Source organism: Podarcis gaigeae, assembly GCF_964106915.1.
Source record: "Podarcis gaigeae genome assembly, chromosome: 2".
Taxonomy (NCBI): domain Eukaryota; kingdom Metazoa; phylum Chordata; class Lepidosauria; order Squamata; family Lacertidae; genus Podarcis; species Podarcis gaigeae.
Genome location: NC_139679.1, coordinates 52,940,379 through 52,956,952, shown reverse-complemented (window position 1 = coordinate 52,956,952; position 16,574 = coordinate 52,940,379). Strand labels below are relative to the sequence as shown.

At 42.7% G+C, this 16,574-nt stretch overlaps 2 protein-coding genes and 1 long non-coding RNA gene across 4 annotated transcripts in view; 1 reads left to right on the top strand and 2 right to left on the bottom strand.

Moving 5' to 3' along the window:
• Positions 1–1,285, bottom strand: part of CREBRF (CREB3 regulatory factor) — a 21,512-nt gene extending 20,227 nt beyond the window's left edge. The window contains exon 1 of one of the 2 annotated variants that reach the window (XM_083728207.1): positions 1,116–1,285. The gene's annotated coding sequence lies outside the window, so the exon portion shown is untranslated. Of the gene's footprint in view, positions 1–189; positions 1,055–1,115 lie in introns of those variants that run through there. The other variant, XM_083728209.1, reaches the window with a different exon arrangement.
• Positions 196–5,029, top strand: LOC310839579. The gene is made up of 2 exons (XR_014561541.1): positions 196–334; positions 4,685–5,029. It is a non-coding gene; the product is annotated as an uncharacterized lncRNA (long non-coding RNA).
• On the bottom strand, positions 2,862–16,574 carry ATP6V0E1 (ATPase H+ transporting V0 subunit e1). Its single transcript, XM_083728211.1, has 4 exons — positions 16,339–16,574; positions 13,817–13,864; positions 5,281–5,408; positions 2,862–3,272 (listed from the first exon to the last, which is right to left on the bottom strand). Exons 1-3 carry the CDS (start codon positions 16,440–16,442, stop codon positions 5,315–5,317), a joined length of 246 nt encoding a protein of 81 aa, XP_083584337.1. The 5' UTR covers positions 16,443–16,574; the 3' UTR covers positions 2,862–3,272; positions 5,281–5,314.

Here is a 16,574-nt window from a genome sequence, read left to right as displayed (position 1 = left end):
TGTCTCCTAATCTTGACGGCTATTTAGTAATAGTTCATCATTAACGATTTTTCCTTCGTTCCTTTTGCAACAACGACTTCTGGCAACACATTCATCCTTAAAGGATTCAGCTTTTCTGGGAGATAAAAGATCTGAACCGACACAACTGCACAACTCAAGATCTTAGCTCCTTTCGTTTTAGATACCTACCCCAGGCTGAGAGGAAACGTGTGGACGACTGCGAAAACGAGGCAAACAGCTCCTTATCATCCTCCACCTTGTCAGAAACATATCAAGCCACCTTTTGAAACAACCAGGTTGAACTACGTCTCTCAAGATGGAAATAGGGCAGAAGGTAAGCACTGGATTATTCTAACTACCATTACAGAAGTCCACAGTATCACCACACCTACCACCAGCTACCTCCCACATCTTACAAGGAAAAGGAAACTTACAAAATCAAAAGCTTCCCCAAACTCCCCCTTCCCCACGCCTCTCCCTCCCATGCTCCTCTGCAGTCCTAGGAGAAGGCAAAGCCTCCCAGCGAGACAACCAAGCAAGTACACGCCCCTTTCTTCCATATCCTTTCCCATGTAGGGGCGAGAGGCCAAAAGAAACCAGAACTGCTTTCGCTGCAGGAATCCTGCACAATCGCTGCTAGGATTAAGGGGGCGCTCCGGGGGCGCGCAGCCCCTTGCCCTCCTTCCTTGAGTAAAGACCACACACACCAAGCCTAATCCTCCAGCCAGCAGTTGCTCCCGCAGCTGCCTCCACGCCCCCTTTCCGAAGCAAAAGCTGCGGCAGAAGAAACAGCAACTTTAGATCTCTCCTCCCGACACGATCGCTCTTTTCCCCCGCAGCCTCCCCAGCAGAGGACTCTCGCCTCCCGGGGGCAACAGCAAGACAAACTCCCCGCACCCCCCCAAAAAAGGGGGTGCACGGCAACCCCGCCTCTCTCCTCCTGCCTCCCACCAGCCCGGGCCTTTTCGGGGAACTGCTGGGACTTTCAGCGCCGCTTCTCTGCCCTCCTTCCGCGCTGGGGCATTACGGCCACCGCTACACCCCTTCAAGCTCCTGCCCCCCACCCTCCGCCTCAGGGGCTCCAGACTTTTCCGCCTCACCCTTCGGCCCCTTACCTGGCGCCCCGTCCCAGCGGGGTAATGGGGGGTGTCTCAGTGGGGGCCCCCACTTCTGCTGAGGCTCCAGCCCTGGCCCGGCCCCTCCATGCCGCTCTGGGGTTTGTTTTGTTTATGTCCCTTCCTGACGGGTTCCCGGAAATCGCGTGACTCGCCCCCATCACGTGGGCTTTTTATTAAAAAAAAAAACCGGGGGAGGGGAAAGAGAAAAGCAAAGCCAGGAGAAGGCAGAAAGTGAGGAAGCCAAGGCCACCAATCAGAGAGCGAGGAGCCGAGAGCCAATCAGCGGCCGCAGAAACTGTTTTCCCTTCTCACGTGACCGCTTCAAGTGAGAAGGGCGGGGGAGGATAGAAGGAAGAGAACGTTCTGTTCTCAGCTCGGAGTGGCGGCGGCGAGCCCGAGAGGCACGGCGGTGGCAGCTGCTAGTTTCGAGCCGCACGGCGAGCTCGCAGGAGAAAGGAGGAAGAGGAAAACTCTGCATTCGGCCGAGCATTTGCTATGGCAGGGATAGGTTACCTGTGGTCTTCCAGATATTTATGGACTACAGTTCCCATCATCACTGGCTGACTGGGACTGGTGGAAACCATCGTCTGCAGGCCACAATATACAGCGACAATTTATAGAAAATAGGTTCAAGGGATTTTTTTGTTCTAAAAGGTACACAACTGAAGATACTGCAGAGCAAAAATGAGCATTCCTCCCCAGTGCTTAACTTTGCAAGTGCTTCTAGTGTCATGATGATGCTCCTCACAGGAAGGCATTAAGAGCTGTGCTTCTGTGGAAATCGCCACCAGGCTTTGGGTTTGGTGCTTCTTTGTCATTGCTTGCTCTTTTGCAAACACAAAAGGGGCCCCTTTACCTTTAGGGAAAGAAAAATCCCCTTTGTGCACATGGTAGTCTGTTGCACAAGCAGGATGCCACAACTGGATGTCACTCAAAGCCGCAAAGGTTTATTAGCTCCCTTTCCCTGGCTATGTGTCCACTGCAAGGATTTGAGCTTGTTACCAAACCATACCTCACCGCTTAGTAATCCCACATTCAGTCATCCGTATAACTTTCCTACAGTGCTATTTTTGAAGAGGACCTTACAGCAGTCTAATAACTTGTTTACATATGGATTACTTGCTGACTTGTGCAAAAACAAGCCTTCCTAATTCCAAACACCCCCAGCTAGGACTTTCCCATCATTGTCAGCTCTAGCAACGTTCTGCAATGAGTATCTTTAAACATTCAGCTGCCAGCCATGAGCATGCATGTGTTCATAATTCCGTTCACAAGCACATTCAAAAGCACAGCCACTCCCAAGTATTATTCCCACAATACGACATTTGCATGATCACTTTAGAAGTTTGCCATGCACAAAACGTCACAAAAGATGCTTTGTTACCATATATGCTTCTAAGCAAACCAGCTGATGAAGCAAATTATATGCGGGTTACCCAGTCACTTCATTGTTTCATAAACATTTGTAAATTCTATCCTGAACTTAATATGGCTTAAGGAACAATTACACTATTTGTACTGCAGTTCCATTCAAACACTATGAAAGTATCCAAGTTCCCATAGTGGGTATTTCTCACAGCATACACACTTCATGAAGGGTGGGGCAAAACTTCAGTGAAGCAACTAAACTGTTCCACACAGGCATGCAACCAATCATTAAGTCCCTAACTTTTCAGATGTTATAAAAGTGCTGAATATGCTTATGCAAGAACAACGTGTTCTAAAGAAAGCCAGAAGACCACATTAAGAAGAAAAGAATTTTATTTCAGATTTGAGGAACACAATCATATTTCTTAAAGTTATCAGACACAGCATTCAGACTGCTTGTAAACTGGATCAGTAGACAGTCTAGTATAAAATTGGTAAGGCAAATAAATGCTCAGAGGCAATTATCAATTCCATCTAGCCACTGTCAGTGCAGAGAAGAGGGATGGAATATTATTTATAATACTTGAAATTCAAGCACAACATTGTACTGAGTAGAAATATAGGTATCTATTAGGCACTTGCATAGGTGAAAAAACAACAAGATTAGGCAAACATTTCTTGTAATAGAACAAACAGTAAGGCATTGAGCAGACGTGGTCGGATTCAAAGTACGTTAGAAGGCATCTGGATCAACAGGGCTTTACATAAAGAAAATCTCTTCATATCCTGCAAAGCAAAAAAGCAGTTTAGTTTCAGTGGCATTTTTAATTCAGCTATTAATTAAATTCTTGCAGGGAGGTGTTAATATACTAAGCATCACCGTTGCTGCAAAGAAAATTTTACACTAATAGTTGAAGATCCATTTGGATCTTGAAAGGCTTACTTTCCAGACTCTACTCACTAAAACGTGAACAAATTGTGCTAAATGCAGTAATAAGTCAATACAAACTGTCAGCTAGAGTCCGCTGGTATTAGCAGAATCAAAAAAAATTAAGAGCAGAAACCAAGTACCTAGTGCCAGAATATCATCTTTGAGCAACAAGGCTAAATTTTGCCCCCACCTCCAAGTTAATTCCAATTCCTTAGTTACTGATATACCACCAATTTAATTTTCAAGTCAAGTTGTTACTTGGCAGGATGCACTGCACTATAACAAGCAGATACAGCCAGGTTCACTGCTGTGTTGCACGAGGCCTTTCTTTGTAAAATACAAGACTGCCGCCAGCTTGTATGAGTTGCTAAAAAAAGGGAAACCAGGCTCCCTATGCTCACTGTGGCCTGTCACTATCCCAATTCATTACAACCCTGATCTGAAAACACTACAGCTTTGTTTCAAGGAAGCTTAACTGCAGACAATTAAAGCATAACATCAGCCACCAGTTGTCCTCTGCTATTCAGCTTTTTCAAACAGAGGAAATTATAGTTATTAAGGTGAATCAGAGCTGCAAGATAAAACAGCAGGTAGAACCCTTTTGAACTATTGAGTTTCACCATTACAGAATCTACATTCCTGAAGTTGCTTCCTGCTGTAATTGTTCGCATGGCAAACTTCTTGGTGCATTGAGAGACGAAGACTTACTAAAACAACCCACAGCCCTGTCAGGCCTTAGCCAACATTGCAACAGCAATGTTCAACCACTGAACTAAAGCAGAGAGAATAGTATACCCCCCCTTATATAACACATTCCTCATATAGGAGGTTTGGGGGCACAGCTATTTTGTTCAATATTAAATAAGTAGACAGAATAAACACTGGATAATTGATTAGTGCCCCTTAGAGCAAAAGCTCTTTTTGACTCTGGGAAAAGTAAGGCAATAGGCAGGAAGAAAAGGGAGTCAGTGCCGTTTGTTTGCTTGCATAGGAACAATTGCTTCTCACTCCCATGCAAGCAGACAATTCTTTTATTTTTGAACAAATACTGAAGGGCACCACGTTGGCTACTCCACCTTAAAGACCATCATATTTGTTGAGGCATAAGCTCTTATGGATCACTGTCCACTTCATCAGATTCAGAAGTCCACCATACTTTATGCCATAACGAAATGCTATAAGCCTTTCCCTTCTTTTGCTGCAAGAGACTAACACAGCTCTCTTTCTAGAAACCCATTAACAGAAACTGGAATTTGCATTTCTGTAGCTCTGCAACAGACACGGAATATGGCATGGAGAAAAAACTTGCAGCATGAGCCAAAACCATGGGAGTCCAAGTTTTCATTAAAAAGAAAATGGCAATAGAGAAAGAATGGAAATTGTGCTGGGAGTTGAAGTACAAATTTCACTGGTTATATAAACATTTGTACTAAATAATCCAGTACACTGCAATCATTGAGATAGGGGTCAAAGGGGCACTAGCATTTATAACAATCACACATGAAATTATGACAAGATCAACAAGTTCTATTGCTGCAATCTCTGCAACAAAGCAAGTTGGTTTCTTCTTGAGAGATAACTATCCTCAACTCAATAAAATGCCATGGCTTTTTCTGCATGTTGTGCGATAAAATAAAATAAAATAATAATAATAATAATAATAATAATAATAATAATAATAATAATAATTTATTTGTACCCTGCCCATCTGGATGGGTTTAAAATAAAATACTCACTGTAACCCTTACAGGGTTGTTGTGAAGATAAAATGGGAGAAGGTGAACCATGTCTACCAACTTGAACTCCTTGGAGGAAAAGTGGGATGTAAACGTAATAAATAATTTAAAAAGTGACAATATTTACCCAGTCCACAAACTGCAGTAGAAGAGCACATCGGTTAAGGCCAGTGGTACCTTAGATATGTAATTACTTCACTTTTTAACTGTGGTCCAAAGAGAGGGTTCAGCTGAGCCAGGATTGCAATCAGCCAGCTGCAAGACAAGAGCAAACTATTAACAAAATGACTAAAATTTATCAGGATACCCAAGGAAGAGATAGAATAGTAACAGTTACTTAAAACTAGTGCCCAAACAAAATGTTACCAAAATTAAACTTTGAAAATAAGAGATAGCCATAAAAGTTTGAGCAACTGCCCATAAATCAAAGTGTACTGCCCTACTTCATTTCAAGTAATTATCATGTTTTAACTAGGCAGCTTCTCTTCCATTTTCACTGTTTAAAAAAGTGCTCTAACTCATGCCATCACCCAGGAAGTTCAATATGTATCAGCATCATTTCTATCAGCCTCCCCCAACCTAGGGCTCCTCCATATGTTTTGCAACTCCCCTCAGCCCCAGCCAGCATGGCCAATGGTCAGGAACGATGAGAACTGTAATAAAGAAAACAAATGGAGGAAGGCTGATCTACATACGAATTATGATTTCAAGTCTGGTAGTGCTCACACTTATGCAACCAGAACCACACTACCCATGTATAAGTGGGAGGTATCAGCAAATTAGAGGTATCCATGAAGATTATTTCTATACCACCCCTTCATAAAATATTGTGGTAGTGTACAGTGACCACCTCTTTGTTTAAATAGGCAATTTCCAGGATCACTCTGAGAAGTTATTTTTTAAAATTTCCCCAGTGATGGAACAGAAAGCTACTCATAGAAATCAAAGGAGACATCCAAGTTTTCTATGTAGCTGGGGCTGTGCACCAGAGTGTTGATTACACCTTGAGGAAGAAAAAACAGTCCAATGAGGAGAGCTTTGTGGGCAAAGAATGCTGATTGACTATTGGGGGAGACAAGACAGAAAGTCAGGGGGAGGGACGGGATGGAGTGGAAAGACTTGAACCTTAAACAAGCTCTCTACATTTTGATGCCGGGACCTACTGGTTCCCTCTAGTTCTCATGTTCAGAGGTGAGTGCTGTTGTTTATGTAGCCAAAGGCACCTTCCACACATAAAAAGGGCATATGAGCAGGCCTGGAGAAACCAGAAGGTTTGCAACCTGGTAAAACAACCTAATAAGAACAGAGCATGCTGAACACAGAATGCTGAATGACAAGAGGCAATTGGAAAACTGGGTGTGAGGAGTAATGGAATTAAGTATGGAGAAGGACACGACTGACTGAACATGAACACTCCAAAGGGTAACATTTTGTTGCAGGTCTGACTGGTTTCTTCCAATATTAAAGGGCAACCTAAAAATACAGTCACTCGGCAGCCCTATTTGTCAGACCCATCATTTCTCTTGCTCTAATTGTAGTTTCACAGGGTTGGTGTGTCTTGTTTAGACATTGACATTGCTAGTGGACATACATTAGGTGCAGGAGACAAGCGTCAGGGGATTTTTGCATCAATGTTATACTTAAAAAAGCTTAAGTCTTCTACCCATGTATCTTTTATGACAACCTAACACAGAATGTCTTTTAAGAGTTTGTGAAGCTACTAGCAATGGCTATAGAACAAAACGCATACTTCTCAGAGCAGTGACCATATTAGCGAAGCAGGAGGACTCAATGCCCCAGGAACACACAATACATTTTGTAGCACAGAAAACACTTAGAAAACTGCAACACATTTATTTCTGGGTTACATATTTGGTATGTTAACAACGGCAAATAAGAAAGGGCTTAAGAATCTCTTTAATTTGTACAACGTTACTGTCTAGCTAAATGTTCAGTGCACAAAACATTTTGTGAACACACAGGCACATCTAACTGCTAATTCTAGAATGCTATAGAAGGAGGAGGAAGAGCAAAGCGGCTTTGTAATGTGAGCTGCTACAGATGCAGAGTGCTTAGGCAGTCATGGAAAATTCCACACAAACCTGGATGCTTCGACCAGAGAATGAAACGCAGGTCAGCTGGGAGAGGGAAGGAAAAGCCATAGCAGACAGAGACAAGCAATACAGGATTAATCCTATTCAGAGTTCATTGGTCAAATTTCAGTACTGCTCTTAATTTTACAGATTAAACAGCCACAGCAAAATGAATGCACACTTTCAACACTGATTACTAACAGGACTCCTGGCAAAATCTAGCATTTTCATCATGAATTGCTACAGATATAGGATGACATCCTCTTTGATCCCAGTAGTTCCCCTTGAAATCATGTAATCATAGAATTGTAGAGTTGGAAGGGATCCTGAGGAATATCTAGTCCAGTGTTTCCCAACCTTGTGCCTCCAGATGTTTTTGGCCTACAACTCCCATCATCCCTAGCTAGCAAGACCAGTGGTCAGGGATGATGGGAGTTGTAGGCCAAAAACATCTGGAGGCACAAGGTTGGGAAACACTGATCTAGTCTAACCCTCTGCAATGCAGGAATAATGCAGCTGTCCTATGCAGGGTTTAAACCTGCAACCTTGGCATTATGAGCACCACACTCTAACCAACTGAGCTATCCGACCATTATTCTACAGATATGATTACTCATGTTTGGAGTCCCAACTGACATATTTGTGACCAGAAGGAAGCTTAACCCATATCAAATAGTCACGTAGCAGTGTGTATATCATACACTGTCTCTTTCTCTTTATATAACCAGCATACATCTTTGCTTGTTTGCTTACTGTTTGCTCTGCTTAGAGCGTGCTATAGGTCAGCACTTTTCATACTGTGCCCCAGAGAACCCATGGGGTTCTTCAGAAGCAATCAACAACGGGCAGAAGATTTTCTGAAAGGCAGCTTCTCTGCTGTTACCAATCTTCCCCCACAATGTACAGCCACAAACAGTTATGAAGGCATTCTATGGCACGTGCTCAGTTCTCAAGGGGTAACAGCAAAGACCAAAAAGCACGGCCAGTTAGTTTCCTGCTCCAATGGAGTGTGGAACGTATTCTCAGTTACACACGAGGTTCTGTGACAGGCATGTCAATGTAAAAAGGGTTCTCTGAACGTAGACATTTTGAAAACAGAAAGAACACATATGCTCCTATAGGTTTATCAGGATGCCATAGGTTGAAATAAACTCCCCTTATGGTGCCTGTTATTTGGCCTTTTCAAATGATAATCAGATTTATTTTTGATAAGTTATTACAAAGGGTTGTATCCAATGCTAGTCTTACTCACGAGTGGACCAACTGAAGTTAATAGGCATGGCTAACTTAGGTTCATTAATTTGAATGAGTCCACTCTGAGTACGACTTAGTTCGACACAACCCAAACTGCCCCATTTTGAAAATCAGAAAATAAGGTACTATAACAGTAGAAAACAAACACATAACAGGGCAATCTGTACAGCTACTATATGTAATCTATCATGTTACCAAGAGGCAAGCTATCCTGTTTCCAGATTAATCATGGAGCTCCCACAAACCTTAGCCACAGCTTCTTTCCTGGTGGAGGTTAAGACACTCCCCAGCATGCAAGTTAGTTGTGCCTAAACCAAAAATGGATGTTTTGTGCAGCAAGCATAGGGCAGTTTCAGGCCACAGTAGTACTGATTCCTGCAGATTTCAGGTAAGCCCATTACAATATTTTCCATTGGTATCCTCACCATTATCTAGTACAGTAGTAGTTAACATATGGCTCTCCAGATGTTGCTGGACTCCAGCTCTCATCAGCCCCAACAGGCTGTCAGGGACAATGGGAGTTGTAGTCCAACCACATCCAAAGGGGATACAGATTTCGCATCCCATTTCTAGTACAGTGGTACCTCAGGTTAAGTACTTAATTCGTTCCGGAGGTCCGTTCTTAACCTGAAACTGTTCTTAACCTGAAGCACCACTTTAGCTAATGGGGCCTCCCGCTGCTGCCGTAGCACGATTTCTGTTCTCATCCTGAAGCAAAGTTCTTAACCCGATGTACTATTTCTGGGTTAGCGGAGTCTGTAATCTGAAGCGTCTGTAACCTGAAGTGTATGTAACCCGAGGTACTACTGTATACATGATGAAAGCAAACAAGTTACAAGTGCACTCTGAATACAGAATTCAACTACCCAGATCTGTGCTACTAGGTACAAGGTGAATGTCGTTTCATTTTCAAAAGCAACCTTGCCGGAAAATTACTCAAGACAGAAATTACAAGGCAGCCTTAATGATCAGCACCCAGATTCAGACCTTGTTTTATCTTTGATGGGCGGAGGTCCCAAGAACTGACGAATGAGAGAACCACAAAGTTGTGCTCTTTGCCAAGACTGCCATAAAACATTTTGCCCATCAATACATATGAAGGAAATGTAATGAAAAAAACTAATACAACAGTAGTAACGAAGACATATGCAAAATGCATATGCTACATTAGTAACATCTCAGTGTTGCCAAAAGCACTGCCATTCACAATTACCATTGATTTTGGATGCCACGCTTCCCACCTGTTCCAAAATAGTAGAATATTTAAATATGGGGGAAGTGAAGATTTTATTATGAAATAGTAGCCACACATAATTATTTGGAGGAGAAAATCAGTTAACATAATTGCATTCTAAATCTCCCTTGAAAATAAGGATTAGCATTTGGTGTTAACCTACAGAATAGATGTGCAGAAACTGAGCTGAAATACATAGCTAAAGAGGTGAAGTAGAAGATGTACTGCTCTTGCTTGGGAAGCAGAGGAAGAACTACTGAACTTCCACTGTTAGGCAGGGCCAGCTTATCTGGCTCTACAACTTAGGAATTCTGCACCATACTAATGTCACCTTCACCAATTCTGATTGTTCACAAGGACAAGGGGAGACCCAAGTCAAAAGGAAGCCTAGATATCAACAGAAGCTTTATATATGGAGCTTCCCTTACTTCTACTCTATTGAGAAGACACCTTCCTGCATCAATGCATGCTATAATTTTTAGATTTACAGAAGATAATTAAAACGGTTGACCAGGGCCCATTTATGTCCTCGCCCTACACTCCTTATTGAATCAAAACATATATTGACTGATACAGGGTTTGTTTGAGCAGTGTAGTACTATTTTAAAAACAAGAATGACAAGATCCATTTGGTGTACTGCTATTCACATATGTAGCCCATGGTGGCTATTGAAGGTGGTTATAATAGCATTTAATCTAGTTTAGGTTCCAAGGAGGAGGAAGATAGAGCTAGTCATTGTTTCCTTGAAAGTGTAAAAAAACTCTGTGGACTCGGCGGTCAACTGAATAAGCTACATTTTAGTATGTTATGTCATGATTTTGATTTTGACATTATGAGAAGCTGTATCTAATTTTGAGAAGTAGTTAAATTAACTTTACAATTGTTATACAGCCTATTACGTTTATGTGTTTTTTCAATTAGATTCGCGCAATATAGGCATTCTAGTGGTTTTTATTTTTATTCCTTGAAAGTGTATGCAACATGGTCACCTCTTAGCAAGCAGTAGTGCTTACTCATAAGTGGGGCTCTGTGAAAATGCAAACTAAGCCCAAAGCCACTCCCATGGAAGTCCAGTTGTAATCATGCCCCACATTGCAAGATGCTATTTTCTCACTTGGTGTTGTGAATGCAGACACTGTTTATCAAAGCCTATGATAAATTTGTACCAAGCCATGGAAGTGCAACTGGACTGCAATGGGCAGCCCTCGGATGTTTTCACAACTGTGAAAAATTACCCTGAAGGTATATATGAGCACCAAGCTGTTCCCACCACATACATAGTGGTATTGATTTAGCTGGTATCAGATTCATAAAGAAAACACATGGATGGGTGGGGGAGAAACAGATTTTAAAAAGGAGATCGCTCAAAAGGATCTCAGTGTTCCTCCCTTGACTCCTTATCTCCATCCCATCTTGTTTTTTCCTCAAACATCTTACTTTTCACCTTAATCCTATAAACAGTTTTTAAAAAGAAAAGAAATAACTAGTGCCACAGAGCTACAGGTACTATATTGTAGCTTTGTAGACCTGGATTCTTTTTTTTTTTTTGTAAAGATGACCCTATTTACACAAAGGGAGTATTGCAAAAAGCCCTGTGCACCATGACACTTAGGCCCCACCTGCACTTCTAAAGCACTTTACAGTGGTACATTGGTTTACGACCTTAATCTGTTCAGTCGTAAACTGAAACCGGTTGTAAAGCGAATCGCACTTTCCCCAATGAGGCCTCCCGCTGCTGGTGCCCTTTCACCGTTCGGATTCTGGTCATAGACAGAGGTAAAGTTCGCAAACCAGGACACTCTTTCCGGGTTTGCAGAGTTCGTAAACCCAAAAATTCATAAACTGGACTGGTCGTAAACTGAGGTACCACTGTATTGGAAACTAGTTTGTTAAGGGCGCAGGGAGCTGTCAGGAGACCTCTAGTCACCTCAGAGCTACATTCCTCAGAGTGGTACAACACTACCTTCTCGGCAGTGGCACCCGCCCTGTGGAATGTTCTCCCATCAGATGTGAAGGAAATAAACAACTATCTGACTTTTAGAAAACATCTGAAGGCAGCCCTGTTTAGGGAAGTTTTTAATGTTTGATGTTTTATCACGCTTTTAATATTCTGTTGGAAGCCAACCGGAGTGGCTGTGGAAACCGAGCCAGATGGGTGGGGTATGTATGTATGTATGTATGTATAAATAAATATTATTCTTCCCTCTTCCCAGGGATCTAAACTGTATAGCTTCTATACTGCAAGGTCAACACTCAGCCCTTGATCCCAACAACACAGGAAAGCTCTTGTGGGTTAAGATGTTGGAAGTCTCATGATACTATCTGAGTCAGGTGTTCTGAAATGTTATTTTATTTTCTAAAGCAAATTTTACAAAGACATGAATGGGTTAGTATCACTTACACAGTTGTACCCCATAGCTAGTTCTGACTGCTATATTTGCTATGTACTGAATCCTAGCTCCACTTTTTTGGGCAGGTGGGGGGTCTTAGGGAGGCTTACGTGCTGTCACTTGGGACTCCAGGTGGCAGAAGTGCTGCAGCTGCCAGCTTACTCTCACCTGGCACTGCCAGGCAAGTTTCCTTGAGAGCACAAGGTTAAGGGACAGCCACCAGCTCTTCTCCATATTCACTCCCATGGCAATAGCACTGGCTCTGTAATAGGCCAGGAGGCAAGCTCTACTACAGTTCTACAAGCTCTACTGCAGTCTACTATAGTGTCATGGCTGCTGCCAAAGCCACCCGGCAAACCAGATCACAACAAGTTAACAAGCAGAAGGAGAGGTTCTCCTATGTGGAATCACTGCTGCCCAAGGCCCAGGTGGTAGGAGGAGCTGAGGAGGGGGAGGGCAAAGCAAAGCAACAGCCTTGCTGTGGTGGCTTAGGCCCCAGCAAATGCTTCACGATATTGAGTGCTGACACCAGGTCTATGTGTTTACCCACCTTTTTCCTGGTTTAGTAGCAACCCCTTCTTCCTTCTTTCCCAGACAACATACCACCACAACAACTGCTTTCTAGAACTCTTTGTGGCTGGATGTCTATGCAGAAAGTACTGTCAAAGTCATGTATTTGGCAGGATGTTTAATGACAGCAAAGACTTTTGGGATAAAACAGCTTTTTGATCTACCTGCTTAGCAAAAAAGAGAAAACGTCCATGCCTGTAAGTGACTAACCTTAAGCTGTCAGAACTTTTTACTGCCTACATGCATCTATATTTATTTGTGCTTTGAATAAAAGCAAAGGAAAAACAAACACATCCTGGTGTGATGCATTTTTAAGTTAGTCAGGTCACAGCTTCCCATCCATGAGTCTTTGGGTTTGTTGAACCATAAACAAGCAGGATGTACTTGCACAAAACTTGCTTGCCCTAGCACTAAACCAAACACAAACAGGCCTATACCCCAGGGTAGTCTAGCTAAAGCAAGGCAGTTCTTGATGGAAGCATGTTGACTGTAAACTCTGCAAGATGATCAATCTAGACTTTGTGTAAGCAAAAGCAGAGGCAAATTCTTCAGATTAAACTAGCACTACACAATGGTATTCTAGCTGACTAGCTTCCTGTTAGTACAGAAGATCAGTTTACTCCCATGTGGATAAGCTGCATTGCTAAACTAGGAGCCTGTTAGCTGGTAAAACTAGGCTGAAAATTTTGTTATGGTTTACTGTTTTAGCAATACTCTGAAAAGTCATTTTAAAGCAGAAATACAGGAAGCAAAAATGGTTTAAATACATTTCCTAGAAAAGGAGGAAGCACAACTATTAAGTATTAAACAGCACAGAAATCAGAAGGGTGATAAGACTTCAATTTCTGCATCTCAAAAGACTCATGTACAGTCAACTCTATTATAGAAAACTTAATGTTCCCATCATTTATGATACCCTGGTTAAGAACTAACAATTGATTTACATCAGAGAACTACTGGTATATAAAGTTCTTTATCCTACATAGTATGTTCATATTTTTGCAAATCAGCCAATCACATCAGACACCCAGCCAGGTTACTAAAATAAAAAAGGTATTGTAGTTTTGTGCTATCAAAGATTTGGCTACATCTGGACTGAAAGGAGAAAAATGGATACTTACAAGAGGTAGCAGCAGATAGCACATGTCACCAACATTGTGTTAATAACACTGTAGAAAGAGGGGGAAGAAAGAAATGGTTGACAAAATGGAAGCAATATTTACAGACTTTCTTTGGACAAAAGAAAAGAAACACAGCTGAATAGTTTCTCAATTTTTTACACATGCAGACAGAGGATGATTCAATGTAAATCTATTGCAATAACAATAATAATACTTGAACATTCTAAGGTGCTTCATACATACCAAGATTATTTTCATATCAGGAATCCTCACAACCACCATGTCAGGTAGGTCAGGACTCTCCCTACATTGAGGATGGGGGAGTGGGGGGCCTGAGAGACAGTAGATTGCTAGGTGCCATCTAATAAGTTCAAGGTAATACCTGAACTAGTGATTTCTAGGTTCACAACTCAAGTCTCTTGGTCATTACAGTACTCGCAGTAAATTAAAGCTACCCCACAGCTGTAGTTTCAGATAACACATTTAATTGTTTAGAATCAATTCTCAAGGTTCTGCTTACTCCATGATGCCAGTTGTGAAATTCAGTATCATGTAAGATTAATGAGCACCATAAGAAACTCGGGTTTAATTTTTCCCTCTCTCCTATTTTAAGCAACATATTTTGAACCTATATAACTGAATGATTGTTTTAAATGCATTGTGTATCCTGCCCTGAGATCAATGCATATAAGGCAGGCCATAAATATTTTAATAAATATGATCCTAAAGCACCATCTGTCAAAAGATTTGCACCCAAGTCTGTTGTCCTGTCCTCAACCCACCAGTACTAGATTCTGACCCACCAAGGATTTAGAGCACCCTGTTTGCAAAGAGGCTGTTAGTATCAATGCTAAAAACAATATAGACCACTAAGTGAAGTAGGTCTTCAAATCAGGACAGGAGATGAAACCTTTGCATGAATAAATATAAATTCAAAATAGATATCACAAGTTGGATGCTTGGATACTACTGCCTAGGCCTCTTGCCTAGGTAGCGAACATGGGATGTGTATTAAAAGGGAACACTTTTTACTCTGGTGTATCTAACCAACACCTTAAAAGCATAAAATGCAGCATTGAGCTGAGCTGCACTTAGTTCTGCTCACATTTCATTATATGGTTGAATCACTAATTCAAGACAAAGAGAATGCAGTGAAGAAAATCATTTCAAGCTTGTTAAGTATTGGGGGGGGGAATCCCCCTGCCTCAATAAATGTTGTAAAGCTGGGAACATTGAGTGGGAAGTGTTTTCAGAAATGCAGGCCACAAAATTGATTTTTCCTGTGTAGAAAAGAAAATGTGACAATCTCTAGCCATGGAAGCTAATTTCAATCTTAGCATCAATCATGGCATATGCTGGAAACACAAACACTGTTCAGGCCCACTTCTTAAACCCGACTCATAATGCAACTTAGATGTCAAGACACCTACTGCTAATTGTGTGTTATTGTGCTGCTCTCTCTTATGTCTAACCGCCTCCCCGCCCCATATGTTATCATTCACTGCTTTGTAGGTTTTTGCTGAAAAAGTTTACATTTCAAAGAAATAAACTAGTACTGTTGCTGGTAATCCTAGCTGGACATTTAGCACCAGTAATGGAAAAGTAGAAAAAAAAGAAAATCCTCAATGGCACTGGAAGAGGAAGTTATCAGAGAGGAAAATGTGGTTCAATTGGAAAATCTTATTTCAAATCACAAAGAAAACCTCTAGAATGAACAACCAGAATGCAGTTAGGAATTCAGCAGTTTGCCTAATGGATTAATTACAAACGGAACTAACTTATCCACCTCATAGTCCTCGAATTAGGGGAAAGACTTACACACAGCAGACGGAAAAGATAAATTGTCACAAGACTGCGACATGGTTGTTAAATGACTGTGACATCTCACCCCTCTTTTACAAAGCAGCTATTCCCAGAATATCTCAAACAATATTTCGTTTCAAGAGATAACGCAAAACAGTGCATTTGACTCGGGGGCTCTTCCATTTGAAACAGGTTAACTTAACACGGGTTGGGTACTAAAACAAAAGGGGATGGACGCTGAGAAATCCCAAGGGAACTCCAGCCGCTTCGCAGGTGTAGCTACTTCTGAACTGACACCTGCCACTCACAAAGTGCCAGTGCCGCACAGAAGCTCCCAGAAAGGCTGGCAGGGCCGGGAAGCGGGGTGGAGGTGGGAGAGAAAAGAAAAACAAAAAGGAACAGGAAGAGGAGGCACAAGGGAGAAAGAAAGGAAGGCCGCAACTGGGGTTGCGCGACGGCAGTTGCTCACTGTGCCGCATCCTCCGAGAACGTTAAACAACAGGCCGTGGAAAAATGCGAACTGCGAAAATACCGCTTTAGTTCCCCTCCCAGGCCAGGAAAACGGCTATTAGGCAGACGGAGGCGGAGGTGTAGCCAGAGCACTGCAAGCTCCCACGGCCGGCCGGTTGGGGCAGCCAGGCCTCCTGGAAAAGGGCCGCCCGCCACCGGTCTCCCTTGCCGAGAACGTCTCGTCCCCCCCGAAGCCTCCGGGCACTTACCCCCGGTTAGGCCCCTTAGGCACAAACCACGGCACGACGCCGCCGACCACCGCCCAGAACACGCTCATGACGGTGATGGGCACCGCGAGGCCGCCGTACGCCATGGCCGGGTTCTTGCTCGCTCCCTCCCTCCGCCGACTACGGAGCTCCGACCGCCGCCGCCGCCTCCACTATGGCCGATTTCTACGCCACCTCGCAAGTCACGCCCTCTCCCCGGAGCACCAGCCAATCAGGGG

Coding starts and splice junctions, on each gene's coding strand:
- ATP6V0E1 (XM_083728211.1), bottom strand. CDS start 16,442: ATGGCGTACGGCGGCCTCGCGGTGCCCATCACCGTCATGAGCGTGTTC. Junction 13,865..16,338: donor CCTAAGGGGCCTAACCGGGG/GTAAGTGCCCGG, acceptor CTCTTTCTACAG/TGTTATTAACACAATGTTGG. Junction 5,409..13,816: donor GCTATCTGCTGCTACCTCTT/GTAAGTATCCAT, acceptor CTTGTCTTGCAG/CTGGCTGATTGCAATCCTGG.